Source organism: Vitis vinifera, chromosome 7, assembly GCF_030704535.1.
Source record: "Vitis vinifera cultivar Pinot Noir 40024 chromosome 7, ASM3070453v1".
Lineage (NCBI taxonomy): Eukaryota > Viridiplantae > Streptophyta > Magnoliopsida > Vitales > Vitaceae > Vitis > Vitis vinifera.
The window spans coordinates 16730444-16747279 of record NC_081811.1 but is presented as its reverse complement, the minus strand read 5'-3'; the positions used below and the strand labels follow the sequence as shown (position 1 = coordinate 16747279).

The window sequence follows — 16836 nt, the reverse complement described above, 5'->3', positions numbered from 1 at the left end:
TAATAAATCAAAATCCGCTTTTCCCTTTTTAATATATAATTATTATTAAAAATTATAGTTTGTAGAAAAATTATTTGCTTTCAATATTTTTAATAATAAAAATAATATAATAATTTATTGTGTTTTTAAAATTAGGAAATATATTCTTATCAATTATTACTCTTCAATACTGTTTTCAAATTAACTTTATTATCTGTGTTGATGTGCGTACCCTAATATTTCTATTTTCGATAATTAGTCGGGGAATGATAATAAAGGAACATTTGAAGGTCATTTTGGGGAGAGCAGAACCTCCACACGTGTGCATCTTCTTCAACAAGATTTCTTTTTTTTTTTATAGGCAAACACACAACAAAAATATATTAGAAAAGGGCGCCTTGAGGCTGACCTAAGCATACAGGATGTATACAAGAGGCGCCAATAGACACAAAAAGAAAAAGAGATACAATACCAGCCCTCAACTAGTGCCTAACCAATAAAAAAAACTGATCAAAGGAATAGGACCATCATTTACAACCGATTTAGTCCACAGCCAAAGATTACAAACAAAAGAATTCTTCAACCTATGAATTGATAACTCTTCATTATCAAAAGCTATCCTGTTTCTTTCCTTCCAAACCGCCCAAAAAATGCACAACGGGGCTGCGTTCCACACCTTCCTACACTTCTTGCCCAACTTAAAGCCACTCCAACCACTAAGAGTATCTCTAACCGAAGAAGGGAGGACCCAAGTAACACCAAACAGAGCAAACAGTAACTCCCATAACCCTCTTGCCTTAGAGCACTGAATAAGAATATGATCAATTGACTCTTCTTCCATACCGCAAAGGAAACATCTATTAGCTAGAGACCGGCCCCTCTTTTTAAGTTGATCCAAGGTTAGCACCTTACCCCAATAAGCTTCCCAAGCAAAGAAGCTCACTTTGGTAGGCACACAAGTACTCCAAATATTACTATAAGGGAATTGAACATCTCTTCTTGAAGCTAGCGAACTATAAAGGGACTTAACTGAGAAAATCCCATCTTTAGTCTCTTTCCACAGCATTCTATCTTCCAAAAGAGGATTAAGCCTCCTACCCCGGATTGTTAGAAGTAATCTCTCCACCTCCTCCACCTCCCAGTCATTAAAGGACCTAGAGAAGCTAGGATTCCAAACCCCTTCATCTCCCGAATGATCCCATAATTCCTCTAGCCAAGCCTCTTTAAATGAAGCAAAGGCATACAAAGAGGGAAACAAATTACTGAGAGAGAAATTCCCACACCAATTATCATTCCAAAATTTCACCCTTCTACCATTCCCCACAGAAAAGACAACTTTGTTTTGCAAGAGAGCTCCTTCCTTCCTTATTTCCTTCCACAAGCCTACTCCAAACCCCTCCCTAACTTCTCTAGTATACCAGCCCCCTTGTTCTTCCCTGAACTTCCTACCAATGACTTGCCTCCAAAGAGCCTCCCTTTCATTCGCAAACCGCCAATTCCACTTGCATAAAAGGGCTCTATTAAGAGTAGTCAAACGTCTAACTCCCAAACCACCCTTCCTTATGTCCGAGCACACGGAATCCCAATTTACTAGATGAGGCTTTCTCTCCAAAGCTCCACCCCCCACAAAAAATCTCTTTGAGTTTTTTCCAATCTTAAACTAACCACTCTTGGCATTCGAAGTAAAGACATCAAGTATATGGGCATACTTGACAAAGTACTACGAATTAGGGTAATTCTACGCCTTTGGAGATATAATTCCTTTTCCACAAGGCAAGCCTTCTCCGAAATCTCTCTTCCACCCCATCCCAAACAGCCACGGACTTGTGATTTGCCCCCAAAGGGATCCCCAAGTAAGAATTTGGCAGCCTTCCCACTTTACAACCAACCTCAAGAGCCAAAGCCTCCAAATTCTCTACTCTCCCAACCGGCAAAATCTCGTTCTTATCCAAATTAATCCTCAAACCTGATATGGCTTCAAACCACATCAACAACCAGCTTAAATGAGCCATCTGATCTTGGGAAGCTTCATAAAAAACTAAAGTATCATCGACGAACAGCAAATGAGTTACCACAGCCCCGTCTCCACTTCTTCCTTTTATCCTGCAGCCCGAAAGAAAACCCCCCCTCACTGCTCTAAAGATGAGCCTACTAAAAGTCTTCATCCCGATAACAAATAGGTAGGGAGAGAGAGGATCTCCCTGACGCAAACCCCTTGAACTATTGAAAAAACCGGCTGGAGAGCCATTGATCAAAACTGAAAACGTCGCTGTGGAGATACACCAGGAGATCCAGCCAGTCCACTTCTCCCCAAACCCCATTTTTTGCAATACCAATAGTAGAAAATCCCAATTCAAGTGATCGTACGCCTTCTCTATATCTAGCTTACACAACACCCCACTCTCATTTCTCTTCTCTTCAGCAATGAGTCTATTGCCTCATTGGCAATTAGGGCAGCATCCAAAATTTGTCTTCCTTCAACAAAGGTGTTTTGAGCTGAAGACACCACCTTTCCCACCACCTTCTTGATCCTATTTGCTAGCACTTTTGCCAACAGTTTATACAATCCACCTATCAAGTTAATCGGTCTGATATCTTTAAGGTCCTCCGCATCCGGTTTTTTAGGGATAAGGACCAAGAAAGTTGAATTCAGGCTCCTCACAAATCTGTCATGCTCGTGGAACTCCTTCATAAAGCCCATAACCTCATCTTTCACAAAATCCCAGCTGAACTGCCAAAAGCTGAGAGAAAAGCCGTCTGGACCGGGAGCCTTGTCACTGTTCAGATCTGAGAGGGCGGAGAAGACCTCTGCCTCTGTAAAAACCCCTTCCAGACGAGCTGCATCCTCACCATCAATCCTATTAAAATCCAAACCTTCCATTGATGGATGCCAATCCCCAGGATCTGTTAGCAGGTTCTCGAAAGCTCCAACCACACCCCCCTTGATATCCTGCTCTTCTGTTAACCAGTTACCATTAATCTTAATCTTAGACAAACAACTTCTCCTTCTATGGGAATTGGCCATCTTATGAAAGAAGCCGGTATTTCTGTCACCCTCCCTCAGCCACACCTCTCTTGATTTTTGTCTCCAAGAAATCTCCTCCATAAGAGCCCATTTCTCAAAGTCCCCCTTAGCTTCCTTCCTGGCTTCCAACTCCTCCAAAGATAATGTACGCATCTTCTCCTGAGAATCCCAGAAATCCACTTTATCCAAAGCCAATCTCTTATTCACTCCCACCTTCCCAAAAACTAGCTTATTCCATGACTTTAAGATTGCCTTTAAAGCCTTCAATTTCTCTGCAAGGATGAAGCTAAAAGACCCGCTGAATCCTAGACCTTGCCACCACCCCTTCAACAAATCCTTAAAACCCTCCTCCTTAAGCCACATGTTTTCAAAACGGAAAGGGACAGACCCCCTCCTCACCCCTCCCCCATCCAAAAGAATGGGAAAGTGATCTGACACTGGCCTAGGAAGAGTACTCTGTACAACTCCATTAAAATGGCCCTCCCAGTCCTCCGACACCAGGAATCGATCAAGTCTTGACATGGCTTGATTGTTTAACCCTCCATTCCATGTAAAAGGACCCCCCTGAAGGGGCAGATCCCTCAAATCCAAGTCATCAATCACCTCCGAGAATCTTTGCATTGAAGGAGACAGTCTCCCTCCTTTTCTCCGCTCATTCGGAAATCTGATCATATTGAAATCTCCACCAATACACCAGGGGTCGTTCCAAAGCCCTCGGATGTCCCCTAACTCTTCCCATAAAAGCTCTCTATTTCTTTTCATTGTAGGACCGTACACTCCTGAAAAAATCCATCTGAACCCATCTTCACAGTTCTTGAAACAACAAGAGATGGAAAAAAGGCCCACCTCCATCCCTATTAACTCCAACACTCTACTGTCCCAATAAACTACCACCCCTCCCGCAGCCCCCCTGGCATTCAGGGCTCCCCACTCCAGAAATCTCCCCACACCTAGGCTTCGCACTACCCCTAAAGACATCTCAGACATTTTAGTCTCCTGCAGGCAAACTAAATCCACTTTATGGGAACTAATTAAGGCTTTAATTAGCTTCCTCTTATTTCTATCATTTAACCCTCTAACATTCCAAGATAGAATCTTAATCTTCATTTAAAACACAAGGATCTGTCCCCCTCTCTTCTGTCCGAACCTTTCTTTCTGGTCTTTCCATCGTAATTAACCGACCATTCTAACTTTTTAACTTCCCGATCAAACCTAGTCAATCCTAGCAATCCCTTTTTCTTGCCTTGATCCCTTCTGGTCTTCAGTCTTAGCAATAATTTTAGGATTTCCCCTTCCACGCCTTCTGTCGCGAACCCCAGTGCCTTACTGAACTTCAACAGGTTACTTTCATCCCACATACTACTAGGATCCTCCCTATCTTGCATTTCCTCATCAGCCTCCGGCTTATCCACAATAGACTTTTCCCCCTCTGAGTCCATCACCCACGGATTCCCATCAGATGACACTGCGCGTAATGGAACTTGGTTACTAGCGCCTTCAGCGGCGACATCCAAACCGGAAACATCCCCCACCACTAAGGCTCGGTCACACCCAGAAGAAGGAGTAGAAGAGAAGAAGTCCCGTTCCCCCCCAAAGACCGCGGAATAGGGCTCGTACCTGGATGCCTCAGCTCTCAGCACTTCGTCAATTAACGACGCTCTCGCACTCGTCGGAAAAGCCTCCGAAGCCCTCTGGTCCCCTCCAGGAAAGTAGACAACCCCCGCATCCTCACCTCTCGACGTCTCCTCTGCTTTTCCCATCTCCGCAACCTCAGAAAGGGATCGAGCCCTAACACCTTTAAATCCCTCCAACTCGGACCCAAAGCCCAAATCGGGTAAGCCATCACAGCCCGTAAAAGAGCCCTTAATGCAAAAGGGCCTCTCTTCACAGCCCATCAGCCACCCTTTTAACATAACGGGCCTTGACAACGGCCCAACCTTCTGGGCTTCCTCAATGGCTGACTTAAGACTCTCCTCCCCAAGCCCACTTCTAAACTGGGCCTCCCCAAGAACAGGCCCACCATTAAGATCTTCAGACCCATTAAAGAGACCACCCCTTTTGACTGCAGTACCAGTGGCATGACCCCTACTCCCTATGCTGTCTGCTCCATCAGTCGCCTCCAAACCAAACCCCCTTTCAGCAGAATCAGAGGAGAACCCTGTAGCGTCTTTTGATGAGCTTCCACAGGGCGGCTCGAACTGTACTCCCACCTGCTCCTTGGACTGAGCCTCCTTCTCCAACACTCTACCTCTGCACCCTCCACGTGAGCCACTCCCTGCGTCTTCCTCCTCCCCTGAGACGCTCTTCCCGTTGACACATCCCGCCGGCACCACCTGAGAGAACCAAGGTGGGGTTTCCCACCACAACTGGACTGAGAAACACCCCGACCCAACCACGATCTGGACAGATGTAGGAATGTCTCTACCTACCACCTTCACCAATAATCTAGCCCATTGCATATCTGCCATGATATCCGTTTTATCATCCACTGCAATGAAGCCACCACAGCCATCACCTATCAATTTAAAGACCTCGCGGCTCCATAGATGAAGAGGGAGACCTACTACTCTCACCCAAGCCTCCTTTGCACTGACTTTATTACAAAAACACCCCACCTCCGGGTGCCATTTCTCCAAGAATAAGGCATTGTCTTTCACCCTTCTCATCCCTCTTTCAAGAACACGCTCGGCTTCACTTAACAGTTCAAACTCAAAAAGCAAAAGACCTCTTCCCAACACAGATATGTTCAGTTTACCTCTGAGAAGCCAGACTTGACCAGCCCAAAAACCCCCACAAACACTCTCCATTCTCTCAGGTCAGTGAAGAGCAGGGTTTCGTATCTGATTTCACCGAATTTTTTTCCAATCTATTATCTTTTTCTTTTATTTATTTTCCTTTTGGTTTTCAAGACTGATTTACTGAAATGAAGGTGTTTCTTCTGGGATTGATTGGAGAATTTGGGACATTGTTGGCTTTTGTTTTTGTTAAATTTTGCGTTTTTGGATTTGAATTGGTTTATTTGCTTTAGAAAGTGTAATTAAACAAGGATGGCATATAGAAAATGATTATGGATTTTTGAAGGTTGAGATTGGATTTGATAATAAACGTTGAAAATCATAAACAATCTTTGCATATTTGCATCAAAGAAGTGTGGAATTTAGTTTTATATTAGGCACTGGGTGATGATTTGCTATACACACATATGGAGATTGATCAAAGCTTCAGGGGGCCTTGCTTTTCTTGCTATGGAAGGCATGGTGGCTATGTGAAGGGTTTCCAGGGATCTTCCCCAACTAGATTGGTGTTGAATTGAGGAAAGTGTCATTTCCGCGTATCTGGGTTCAGTTTGTGGTCATGAACTTATGTCCTCTGCTTAGAAGTTTAAGTCCTAGAATAGAGTTGTGTGATGCCCCTTTCAAAGCGAGGAGACACTCCAGGGATAAGGGTCTTTTGGACTGATACTATGCATTTTCTTGTCTAGGGTGGGCATATTGGTCTCTTTGCTGTCTGATAAATGATTGGCCATCCACTGAATCTTGTTCCTTCTTAATGGAGACCAACTTTGGGCCCTTGAGCACAATTTTCTTATATTGATCAGGGAAAATTGAGGCCTTTGATACTATAAACCAGGAAAGTTTAGGAATTTGGTGATTGCTAACTTGGAAGCAAGAGTTGAACCACAAGAATGATGGATTCTTGAGAATTGATTATTGTTGGTGTGCCATGACAGTCAAGAGGTAAATTCTGCCCCTTTGCAGGTCAGAAAACCATCTGCTGATTCTCCTTGGAAATCAAATTTGCTTCCTTATAATAAGTGGCGGACATTCAAGGCAGGCGGAGAGTTTGAGGTAAAATTTTGTTTACATGTTTCCACGTGGGGCCCACCTTTTGCGTGGAAATTAGAATCAAATGCTGGCTGGTGCAGGAGCTTGATTTTTGCTAAGCTTAACTCCTTTTCTTTTCTTTCAATTTCGGTCTGGGGAGTTTGTTCAGTAGCCCAAATCCTATTCTATTCTACTAAATGAAATATCAGTATAGAGATGCTGGATCATTTACTTGCTAACTCGATTGAGCCTCCCTCTCTTTCTCTTTCCCCTTCCCTCCCCCTCAGTCAGTCAGTCAGTCAGTCAGTCAGTCAGTTGGGTTCATGCAATTCATAAACTTAGAGAATGGGGTGAAAGGAGGAATACTCATTTGCAGATAGTACTTGCAAGCTGGAGTTTAAGCATAATAGGTCTTTGTGCTTTAGTTTTAGAATGCAACCTAGAAGGCACTTCTTGGTTTTTGAAAGGCTGAAAAGTTTGGTTATAGAGGTGCAATTCATCAAAGTTGTTTCAGGACATTAATAGGCTGTCATCTGCATCCATGCCCCTTTTGACTGCTGATTGCCATTAGATTGAAGAGGGATTGCATAAAACCAGTTAAGGGCTGGATTTAATAATCTGTATGTATGCATTAGGCAAGTGAGCGATGATCTAAAGCCCATTAGAAACCAAATAAGAGACTGCCAACTGTATTCTCCAATGGGTTGAGACTTAATGACGTTAGTGTGAGTCTTATTCTAAGCTAGCTCCAATCACAGAAATGACCAATCCAATGGTTATCCAAAAGCTATATTGCTGGATGCAACTCTGATATGATCATTGTTAATGTAATTTGTGTTGAACACTATGGGAACCTATATGCTCCAAATCTCTTTTAGGGGATTGGCTCTATTGGTTTTCAAGAAACAGGGAAAGAGAAAGTAAACAAATATAACTTTGAGTACTGTTTTTCCTAAATTGTCATGAAAAATTAAAACTATTATTTCAAGTAAGTGAAATGGTTTTATTGGTTTTAGGTATTGGAGGTTTTTTTTTTTATCAAAAATTTGGCAGCTCAAAGCCAATATTGAAGTCTCTTTTGGCCCAAAGGTATCAAAGGCAAGGTCAAATTCAAAGGGTTGCATTTCCTGGCCCAAAACCACCCCCAAAAAAAAGCTTGCTTTTGTGAGGACATATATGGGAAATTGTAGTTTAGCAAGAAAATATGGCCAAATTGACATCTTTTCCATTGCAAAATAGATATTTAGGTGAAGCATTGGTTCTGATTCCTAGAGCATCAATAGATGTTGTTTCAAGTGTATTTGGCCTAATTCTATTAGCTAAAACAAGGGCATATTGGTGAAATAGAAACATGGATCTTTGGGTTAAAGCAGGAATTTGTCAGAAAGTTGGGTCAATATATGTCCAAAGTGGTAATCTTGAATCCTAATTTGGACTAAAAAGAAGGCATTTGTCAGAGAAAGAATTTAAACTGGTTTAAGTTGATTATGGTACAAAAATACGGGCATGTTTGGTAACTATTTTTGAAAACGGTCTTCTAAAAAAACCTTTGTCTTGCTTAGAAAACACATTTGACAAATTTTTAATAAATAAAAGTTTTTTTCCAAAATTTGTTTTGAAAATAAGTTGTTTCTTAGAATAATTTTGAAACAGTTGTTTTTGATGGAGTTTTCTAAGCAACAATTGAAAAGTGGAGAATACAATACCTTCATGAAGAATAAGTCAGAAAAATAACTGTTTTTTAAGTTTGAGTTTCCAAATTCCCGAAAACAATTGAGAACTGCTTTTGGAATTGTTCAAAAAACTCTTTTTAAGAATGTTTTCAAACAAGCCCTGGGTGTTTCTGTGCTTCCCATGGGACATTTGTGTCTTCTATATCAAAATGCATGGTTTCTTGGATGCATAGATTTTTCTTTATTGTCTACCTAAGATAGTAGCATCCTGCATGTATTAGAGAACGAGTTTGTGATAGTGGGTTTCTCAAATTGCAATGGAGAGAATAGTTAAGTTGAAATTAGTCCTTGCTCTTATTGCTTTTTATTATATTTGGTTTGTTACTTAAAAGAAGCAATGGAAAATAAAGGAGGGAAGTGAAGGGAGATGAAGAGAAGTGAAATAATGTCTGATAGTGGGTTTTCTCAAGTAGCAATAGATTAGAAATTAATCCCTACTTTTATTGCTTTCCACCATATTTGGTTCATACTTAATGCCTAGAAGAAGCAAGGGAAAATAGGAGAGAGAAGTGAAGGAAAGAGAAGAAAAGCGAAAATTTTCTCTTTTTTTGTCATTCTCTATTCTTTTCAAAATTTTCTTTTCAACTCTTCCACTGGATTTTGTCTGACAATGCTATCGGTTTGAGATTTTTTTTTTTTTTTTTTAAAGTTTTTTTTTAATCCACAAATTTCTTGCTCAAATTAATTCATTTTTGTTTTTATTTTTTATTAAAAAGCTCTTATATAAAAGGAAAAAGGTATTTAAACTATGCATAAAATAATTAACACAAAAAAATTTACAAATTTAGTGTAAAAGAAATAAACAATGTGTTTAAATTAAAATTGGTAAATGTTATGGCCAAGGATCAAGGTGATATTTATTTTTTAATCTAAGAAAATTGGTTAAAAAATAATTTTATTTTGATAAAATTTGGTGCCGAAAAGTGTAATCTTATTTATATCTAATCCTAATTATTTTTTTAATTTGGTTTCATGTTTAATTCAATTATTTGATTTTGAATCTCTACTTAATTTCTATGGAAGTCTTGAAAGAATAAATTCACATGCTAATTTTTTTGTTTGACCTTTTTCATATTCTCTGACAAGCTTTGGCACATGTACACTTACTAGTTGTATAAAATGGAAGACTAATATTTTGGGTGGGGGCCATTTTATCCTTCACCTTCCCCCTTTTATTAAGAAATCATATAAATTTGAAGGAAGGGGAATATTTCACCCTTGTTTAGAGTAGTTTAGTTAGAGGTCTATCTTGTGATCCAGAGTTTTCAACCTATTATGTCCAGTTGAGTGGAGTATCTCCCTCTAGATAGCATGCAAGTCAATGGATTGCATCTATGGAGCGACATTTGGGCATATTCCTTGCCCCTCCTGATGGATTAGTAAGCAACCAATTTACTGGAAAATCACATATGGAGAATCATGGGTCTTTCTTTTGTTGATGATCTTATAAGTTGTAACCAGTCATATTAAAGGTTTTCTCCTAGCAGTTGCAGTTCTTTATTAAAAACTAAAATGAATGGGAGATCTTGACAAGAAGGTTTGGCACAGACTGAGAATGATGGTATTGCTTACGTGCAAGCATATGCATGCTCCAAATACTTTCATGTGGATTTTTTGTGATAGCCATGTGGTGTTCAGTGGAAGGTGGATTGTTTGTTAGTGACATGGTGATGAATGAGATTGGGATTATTGATTATTTGAAATCAAGATGGACAAGTTGGGGATTTCTTTACCAAGTTGCAGGAAATTTAAACACATTTAAACCATGGAAACAACCTTGCGGTTTGCTTGTTTCCTATCCAAAAAGGAAAAGAAAACCATGCAGCATATTTCCAATTTTTAGGAACCTAGAAATTGATGATATGAGTGGCCTAGTATGGGGAAGCATATTGAGAATTTCTTGATGAGCGTAAGTAGGCAATGCCTCAACTAGGATTGGTGTTGTTTTTAGATAATATAGAGCACATATGAGCAGAGCATCTTCCAAACTTGCTAGGGTGGGATTGGTCATTGAAGCTGAGATCCTTGCTTTGGGAGAAGGCCTATGCATTGCAAGCAGATTGGGCCTCATCAACCTCATGGTAGAGAGATACTTGGTTTTGGTGATAGCATGGGTATCTTATGGGAATTGCAGACCATGGAAATTAGATTTGTGATTGTGCAAAATTGTTAAGAGTCTTTTGTAGGGTATTTCTTCCTTCTCAGGTTTATAGCTTTTGTTTAGATAGCTTATTTCTCTTTATCCATGTTTTGTTTTGAGGTTGATCTTTTTTCAAAAGGATTATTCATCCTTCTTATTTTATTTGAATATTTCTAAAAACCCCAATTTTTAATATTTATATATACAAAAATAAAAAAATTTAACATTTTCATCTTGGATTCTATTTGTTTATTATTATTTTTTAAAAAAATTTCTTTCTTCTTTTCCTTCTAGCAATTCCTAAGGAGGAAGAGGGGTTCAGATTTTGCTCCAGGACATTCCCAGGATTTCCACTGAAAAATCAAACTGACCCAAATCCATCATACTCAAAGCTTTTTGTAGTACAGAAAAGGGCAAAAGCCATGAAGAGTTGTTGGAAGAAACGAGAACTCACATTTCTGATTCTCTATGCTCTCCTTTTCTACATTGTCATCATTCGGCGCTCCCTTCAAATTTCTCATGGTACTTTCTGGGTAGACTTCTAAATCTTCACTTTTCAATTACAATTTCTTATATTTATATGTTGTTTTGCAGATTATTATCGCAAGGTCTTGGGTTAGCGTCCTGGGTGGGTTGCTGATCAGCTCAATGTATGCTGTCTTTGCCTTAATTCATTTGTCTATTGGGATTTATTTTATTTTATTTATTTTGTTGGGAATTAGGTTGTTAGGTTTGTGGTTTTGATGTTAAAAAGCATAACTTCCAAAGGAGTTGTGTTTGAACCACTTTCAGTTTTGTGTTTCAATTTCTGTTTTGATTGGGTTTTTGCATGTTTGCAGAAGGGACCCATTTTCAGGAAAAGTCACCAAAAAGATGATCCATTTTCTGGAAATATGATCAAAAGGACTCATTTTCAGAAAATCCTTTGGCAAAATAACTGGTTTTTTTTTTTTTTTTTTTGATTGGAAACGATACAAATATATATTAATATAGAAAAGGAGTACAAGAAGAAGGATGAGAAATCCTCCAACCAAAGACACCTAAATTACATGAAAAAACACAAAAAACAAACGAACACCCACTAAGGACCAATCCCTATGGAGTACACACCGCTATCCAATCCAGTTGAATCACATTAAGGGGAATCCCCTTAAATGCCTTGGAACAGAAGGCCCAAAGGGAAGCAAGGAAAACTATAGAGTCCCAAAGGTACTCTGAATTCCTTGCTTTATCCTCAAAAATCCTTGCGTTTCTTTCCCACCACACAACCCGAATTAGAGCTATGCTCGCAGCTTGCCACAAAACTATCCCTCTCTTAGAATTACCGAAACCTTTAAATTTGATGGACATCATGTCATATATGCTCCTTGGGGAAACCCAATCCAACTTAGCTAACTGAAATAGCCTGTGCCACAACCCAATCGTCAAGGAACAATGAAGAAATAGATGATCTGCTGATTCCCCGTGCTTCATGCACAGGATACAAATATCAGGACTAAGGGCTTTGTAGGGTCTTCTCACTTGTAACATATCATTAGTATTCACCTTCTTGTGTGCCACTAACCAGACAAAGGACTTCACTTTGAAAGGAACTTGAGAATTCCACACGAACTTTGAAGGAAAGTTCTGAGAAGATCCAAAAGATTGAGATAATGCTAGAAAAAAGGATTTGACTGAAAAAAGCCCTGACGAGGATAAAGGCCATAATCTGGCATCTGGGACCGAAGGAGAGAGATACAAATCATCAAGAGACCGCATGAGGCCTTCTAAGTCCTCAATCTCAGAATCTGATAGGTTACGGCGGAAATTCAAATTCCACAAGAAAGGCCGAGATGGACCGAGAACTGAAGAAATAGAAATGTTTTTGTCCACGACTACTCTGAATAGTCTTGGATATTGGGTTCCCAAAGGTTGGTCCCCCCGCCACAAATCTTCCCAGAACCGAATTCTATCCCCGTTTCCTACCACATACCGAGTAATCAAAGAAAACTCCTGAAAGACTTGAGCAATAGCCTTCCAAGGACAACGATGAGACCATCTGACTACAGTGTTAGCATCCCAACCATTAGAGTGTGAACCATAAATGCTTAAAATGACCTGATGCCAAAGAGCTGAACCCTCTCTAGGATACCTCCATAACCATTTCCCTAGTAGAGCGAGGTTCCTCCAAGAAATATTCCCCAAACCCAAACCCCCTATTGTCTTTGGTCTGCACACAATATCCCACCTCACTAAATGATCCCTTTTGCCTTCCCCAACCCCTGACCATAAAAAATCCCTTTGCAACCTCTCTATTTTTGCAGCCACTGTAGCGGGCATTTTAAATAAGGATAGGAAGTAACTTGGCAAATGGGTAAGACAAGACTGGATAAGAGTTATCCTCCCCCCGAAGGATAAGTAGGCCTTTTGCCACCCATCTAATCTACTTGAGATTCTCTCAACCACTGGATCCCAAAATCCACACGCCTTAGGATTCCCGCCCAAAGGGAGGCCCAGATATAGAATAGGCCATCTAGACGCCTTACAATCAAGCATCTCAGCCAATCTTGAAAGATGAGCCTGATCAAGATTGATGCCATAAATGCTGCTCTTGTTAAGATTGACCTTGAGCCCAGAAATGTGCCCAAACACTAACAAAAGACTCTTCAGAGTCTGCAGCTCTTCCTCCCTTGAGTTAGAAAAGAATATGGTGTCATCAGCAAATTGCAAATGGGTCACCCTAGTTCTATTTCTACCCACCCTGAAACCCTCCAACATATTTCTTTCCTCAGCTCTCATGAGCATCCTGCTCAGTACATCTGCAACTAAAGTAAACAAAAAAGGGGATAAAGGGTCGCCTTGTCTTAAACCCTTAGATGCCTTAACCCACCCTTTAGCACTACCATTCACCAAGATTGCAAAAGATACTGAAGATAAACACCCACTCATCCATTTCCTCCATCTAGGGCTGAACCCTTTCTTTTCTAACACATGATCCAAAAAATCCCACTTCACGTGATCGTATGCCTTTTCAAAGTCTATTTTGAATACGACACCTTCCTCCCCTGACCTTCTTCTCTCATCCACTATCTCATTCGCTATAAGAACCGCATCCAATATTTGTCTCCCTTGAACAAAAGCGCCTTGAGTATAGTGGATGGTCTCATGTAGAACCCCTCTTAGACGCCCAGAAAGCACTTTGGCTATTATCTTGTAGAGACTAGTGATCAAACTAATGTGTCTAAAGTCTGATATTCTCTTTGATAGACTCTTTTTGGGTATTAGAACAATGAAAGAGGCATTAGTGCTTTGATTGATAATTCCGCTCCTATGAAATTCAGCGAACACTCTCACCAAATCCTCCTTAATCACATCCCAACACTCTTGGAATACGGCAATAGTAAAGCCATCTGGCCCCGGAGCCTTGTCCCTATCCAACTGAAAAATGGCCTTAGAAATCTCTTCTTCGGTGAAAGGGGATTCTAACCTTAACGCACTCTCTTCCGAAATAGGGGACCAATCTAAACCTTCAACACCCCAAGACTCTCCTGTAGGATTTGTGTAAAGCTTCTCAAAGTAATGTAAAATCTCCTCTGTGATACTCTCGGCATTCTTCAACACTAAACCCCTCTCATTCTCCAACTCCTTGATATATTTCCTATTTCGCCTGCCATTAGCCACTTTATGATAAAACTTAGAGTTACAATCCCCTTCCTTGACCCATTTCACTTTGGCTTTTTGTCTCCAATGTATTTCCTCCCTCAATATTAATTCCTCTAACTCCCCTTTTCTTGAGACTCTTTGACTTATCAAGTCAGGATTGAGACCCCCTTCTTGCTCAATGGCATCAAAGTTAGCTAAATCATTGAGGATACTTTTTTTCTTTTCTTTAAGCTCTCCAAAAGAAGACTTATTCCACTCCTTCAATTTAGCTTTAACATATTGAAGTCTCCTCATGAACTTATGACCTTCCCATCCGATTCCTTGAAACCCACTCCACCAATCTCTAAAGTTCTCCTTGAAATTAGTGTGTTGTAGCCACATATTCTCAAACCGAAAAGGAGTTGGCCCCCACATAAACGGGTTGGTATCCATAACGATTGGCCAGTGATCCGATGTCTTTCTGATTAAGGCTTCTTGAAGGCCTTGGGGAAAGAGCAACCCCCACTCATTTGAGTAGAGAAAACGATCCAATCTCTTACACACGGCAGACTCTTGCATATTTGACCAAGTGAATGAAGCATTCCGAAGAGGTGGGTCAAGTAATTCGCACTCACTAATAAAACTATCAAAGTCCCTCATGCTTGGAGTAAGGCTAGAACCCCCCATTTTTTCTGAGCTTCTCCTTATGACATTAAAATCACCGCCCACACACCATAGCGGATAAGTTAAACCATAAATGTCAAAAAGCTCCACCCAAAAATCCTTCCTAAGTGAGGGACTGTTTGGACCATAAACAGCAGAAATCCAAAGGGGTCCACAACCGTCCAAAGAGAACTTGACTGAGACCGAGAAAGATCCTATTACCACCTCTTCTCTACTCAGAATTTTTGAATCCCAGATAATCAAAATCCCACCTGAAGCCCCAGACGCCGGAAGAGCAACCCAATCCTTATTTCTGATCGTCCAGACACTACCCACGAACCTTCTATCACAGTTCTCCTTCTTTGTTTCCTGAATCATCACAACATCCGGATTCTCTGATCTAAGAAAATCTTTAATCATCCTACGCTTATTCCTTGAACCCAAACCCCTAACGTTCCAGCTGATAATTTTCATGGGAAAACACAAAGACCCTAGCCTACCGAGCCAAAACCAACATGTCTCAATGCCCTGTGGGGCCTCTGCTCTTCCTCCTAGAATACACCTTAATGTCAAGAGAGCATAAAACCTCTCGCACTTTGGCCATTTTCCGGGGGGACAGGCCATCAATAAGGAAATCACCCGAAACCTCCTTGTGTGACCTGACAATAGAATCCTTAGGGGTACAGCTCTCTGACATCTGGTTAGATAAAGCACACTGGTTCTCCTCCTCAACACGGTCGGGACTGTCACTGTGGTTTAAATAGTCAACACCACTTTTTTCAAAATTTTTTTTTGAGATGCCTTGGTTTTCCGAAGGATACTGAGGAAGAGACTGAGTTGGGAAGAATTGGGCCAGAGGGATTCTTCAAAGGAGAATCCGGACTACAGGAAGGAATAGAGGGTGACTCGGGTGGCTGAGAAAGAGAGGGCTGACATACCTCCAAGTTTTTGGCTCCCGGAATTTCACAAAACCCCTCACAGATGAGTCCTTTACCTCTGATTATTGAATTAGAAGGTGAACCCATGTCAGAATAGCCACGAGGATCAAACCCCACTTGTCCCGATAGCCCTCCTTGGACTTCCACGCGGCTCGCCGAGGTGTCCTCCTTCGAGAGCTTACCAGAAAGATGACATCTGGAGAGAGGATTCACTCTGATTCCTCGGTCCATCTGAAAGCCCATCCCAAACTCCTCTACCATGTTGCGGTCTTCACTTGACGACGACGAACCCCGAGTGAAAAAAGGCTCACTGCAACACCGATGTCCCTGTCGTCGATCTGCGCTTGGAGGGAAGAGGGTAGACCACTTCTTCTTTGAAATTGCCGTTTCTTCCTCCTGCGTAGCATCTCTCGTGTAAACCGCGGGGGCTTTCCCCTTCCTTGCTTCGATTTCTTCCCTCCGCGACCTGACTTCCATACCATAGGGCTTCAATCCTCCTAATTTTTGGCCCAACCCCGAAGGGCTTTTGAACTTACAGCCCATGATGTTGTCTGACAATGGCCTAGAGTTGGGAAAGGACTGGGCCTTTAGCTCATCGGCCCGACCTTCTTCTCCAAAGAATACCTCGACGCCGGCCCTTGCTCCGTCTTGACAGAGCGTCGCGGTCGCCTTTGTAGAAGAAGCAGCTCGCTGGGGAGAAAGGGGCGAAGCCGATGCAGACTGGTGGTCTTGAGGCTCATCTGGGCCATCTTGAAGCCCACGATGCCTCATTCCACTTTGGGCCCTAACCTGTTGGGCTTTAAAAGAAGACTCATGCTCTGGCCCAATAAAAATTGCTTCAGCTTGGCCCGATCTGCTCCATCCCCCTCCTGTCTCCCCTTTGTCCGCTAAACACGTCCTTGACTGCCGATAA

At 41.3% G+C, this 16836-nt stretch overlaps 1 protein-coding gene across 2 annotated transcripts in view; it reads left to right on the top strand.

Moving 5' to 3' along the window:
• The first annotated feature begins 5084 nt into the window (after positions 1-5084).
• The window catches only part of LOC100854130 (membrane-bound O-acyltransferase gup1), a 48450-nt gene continuing 36698 nt past the window's right edge, over positions 5085-16836 (top strand). For both annotated transcript variants that reach the window (XM_059738070.1, XM_059738069.1), the window contains exons 1-3: positions 5085-5819; positions 10996-11223; positions 11296-11351. In XM_059738070.1, coding sequence (XP_059594053.1) covers positions 11170-11223; positions 11296-11351 — 110 coding nt within the window. In that variant the 5' untranslated portion in view covers positions 5085-5819; positions 10996-11169. The remainder of the gene's footprint in view (positions 5820-10995; positions 11224-11295; positions 11352-16836) is intronic.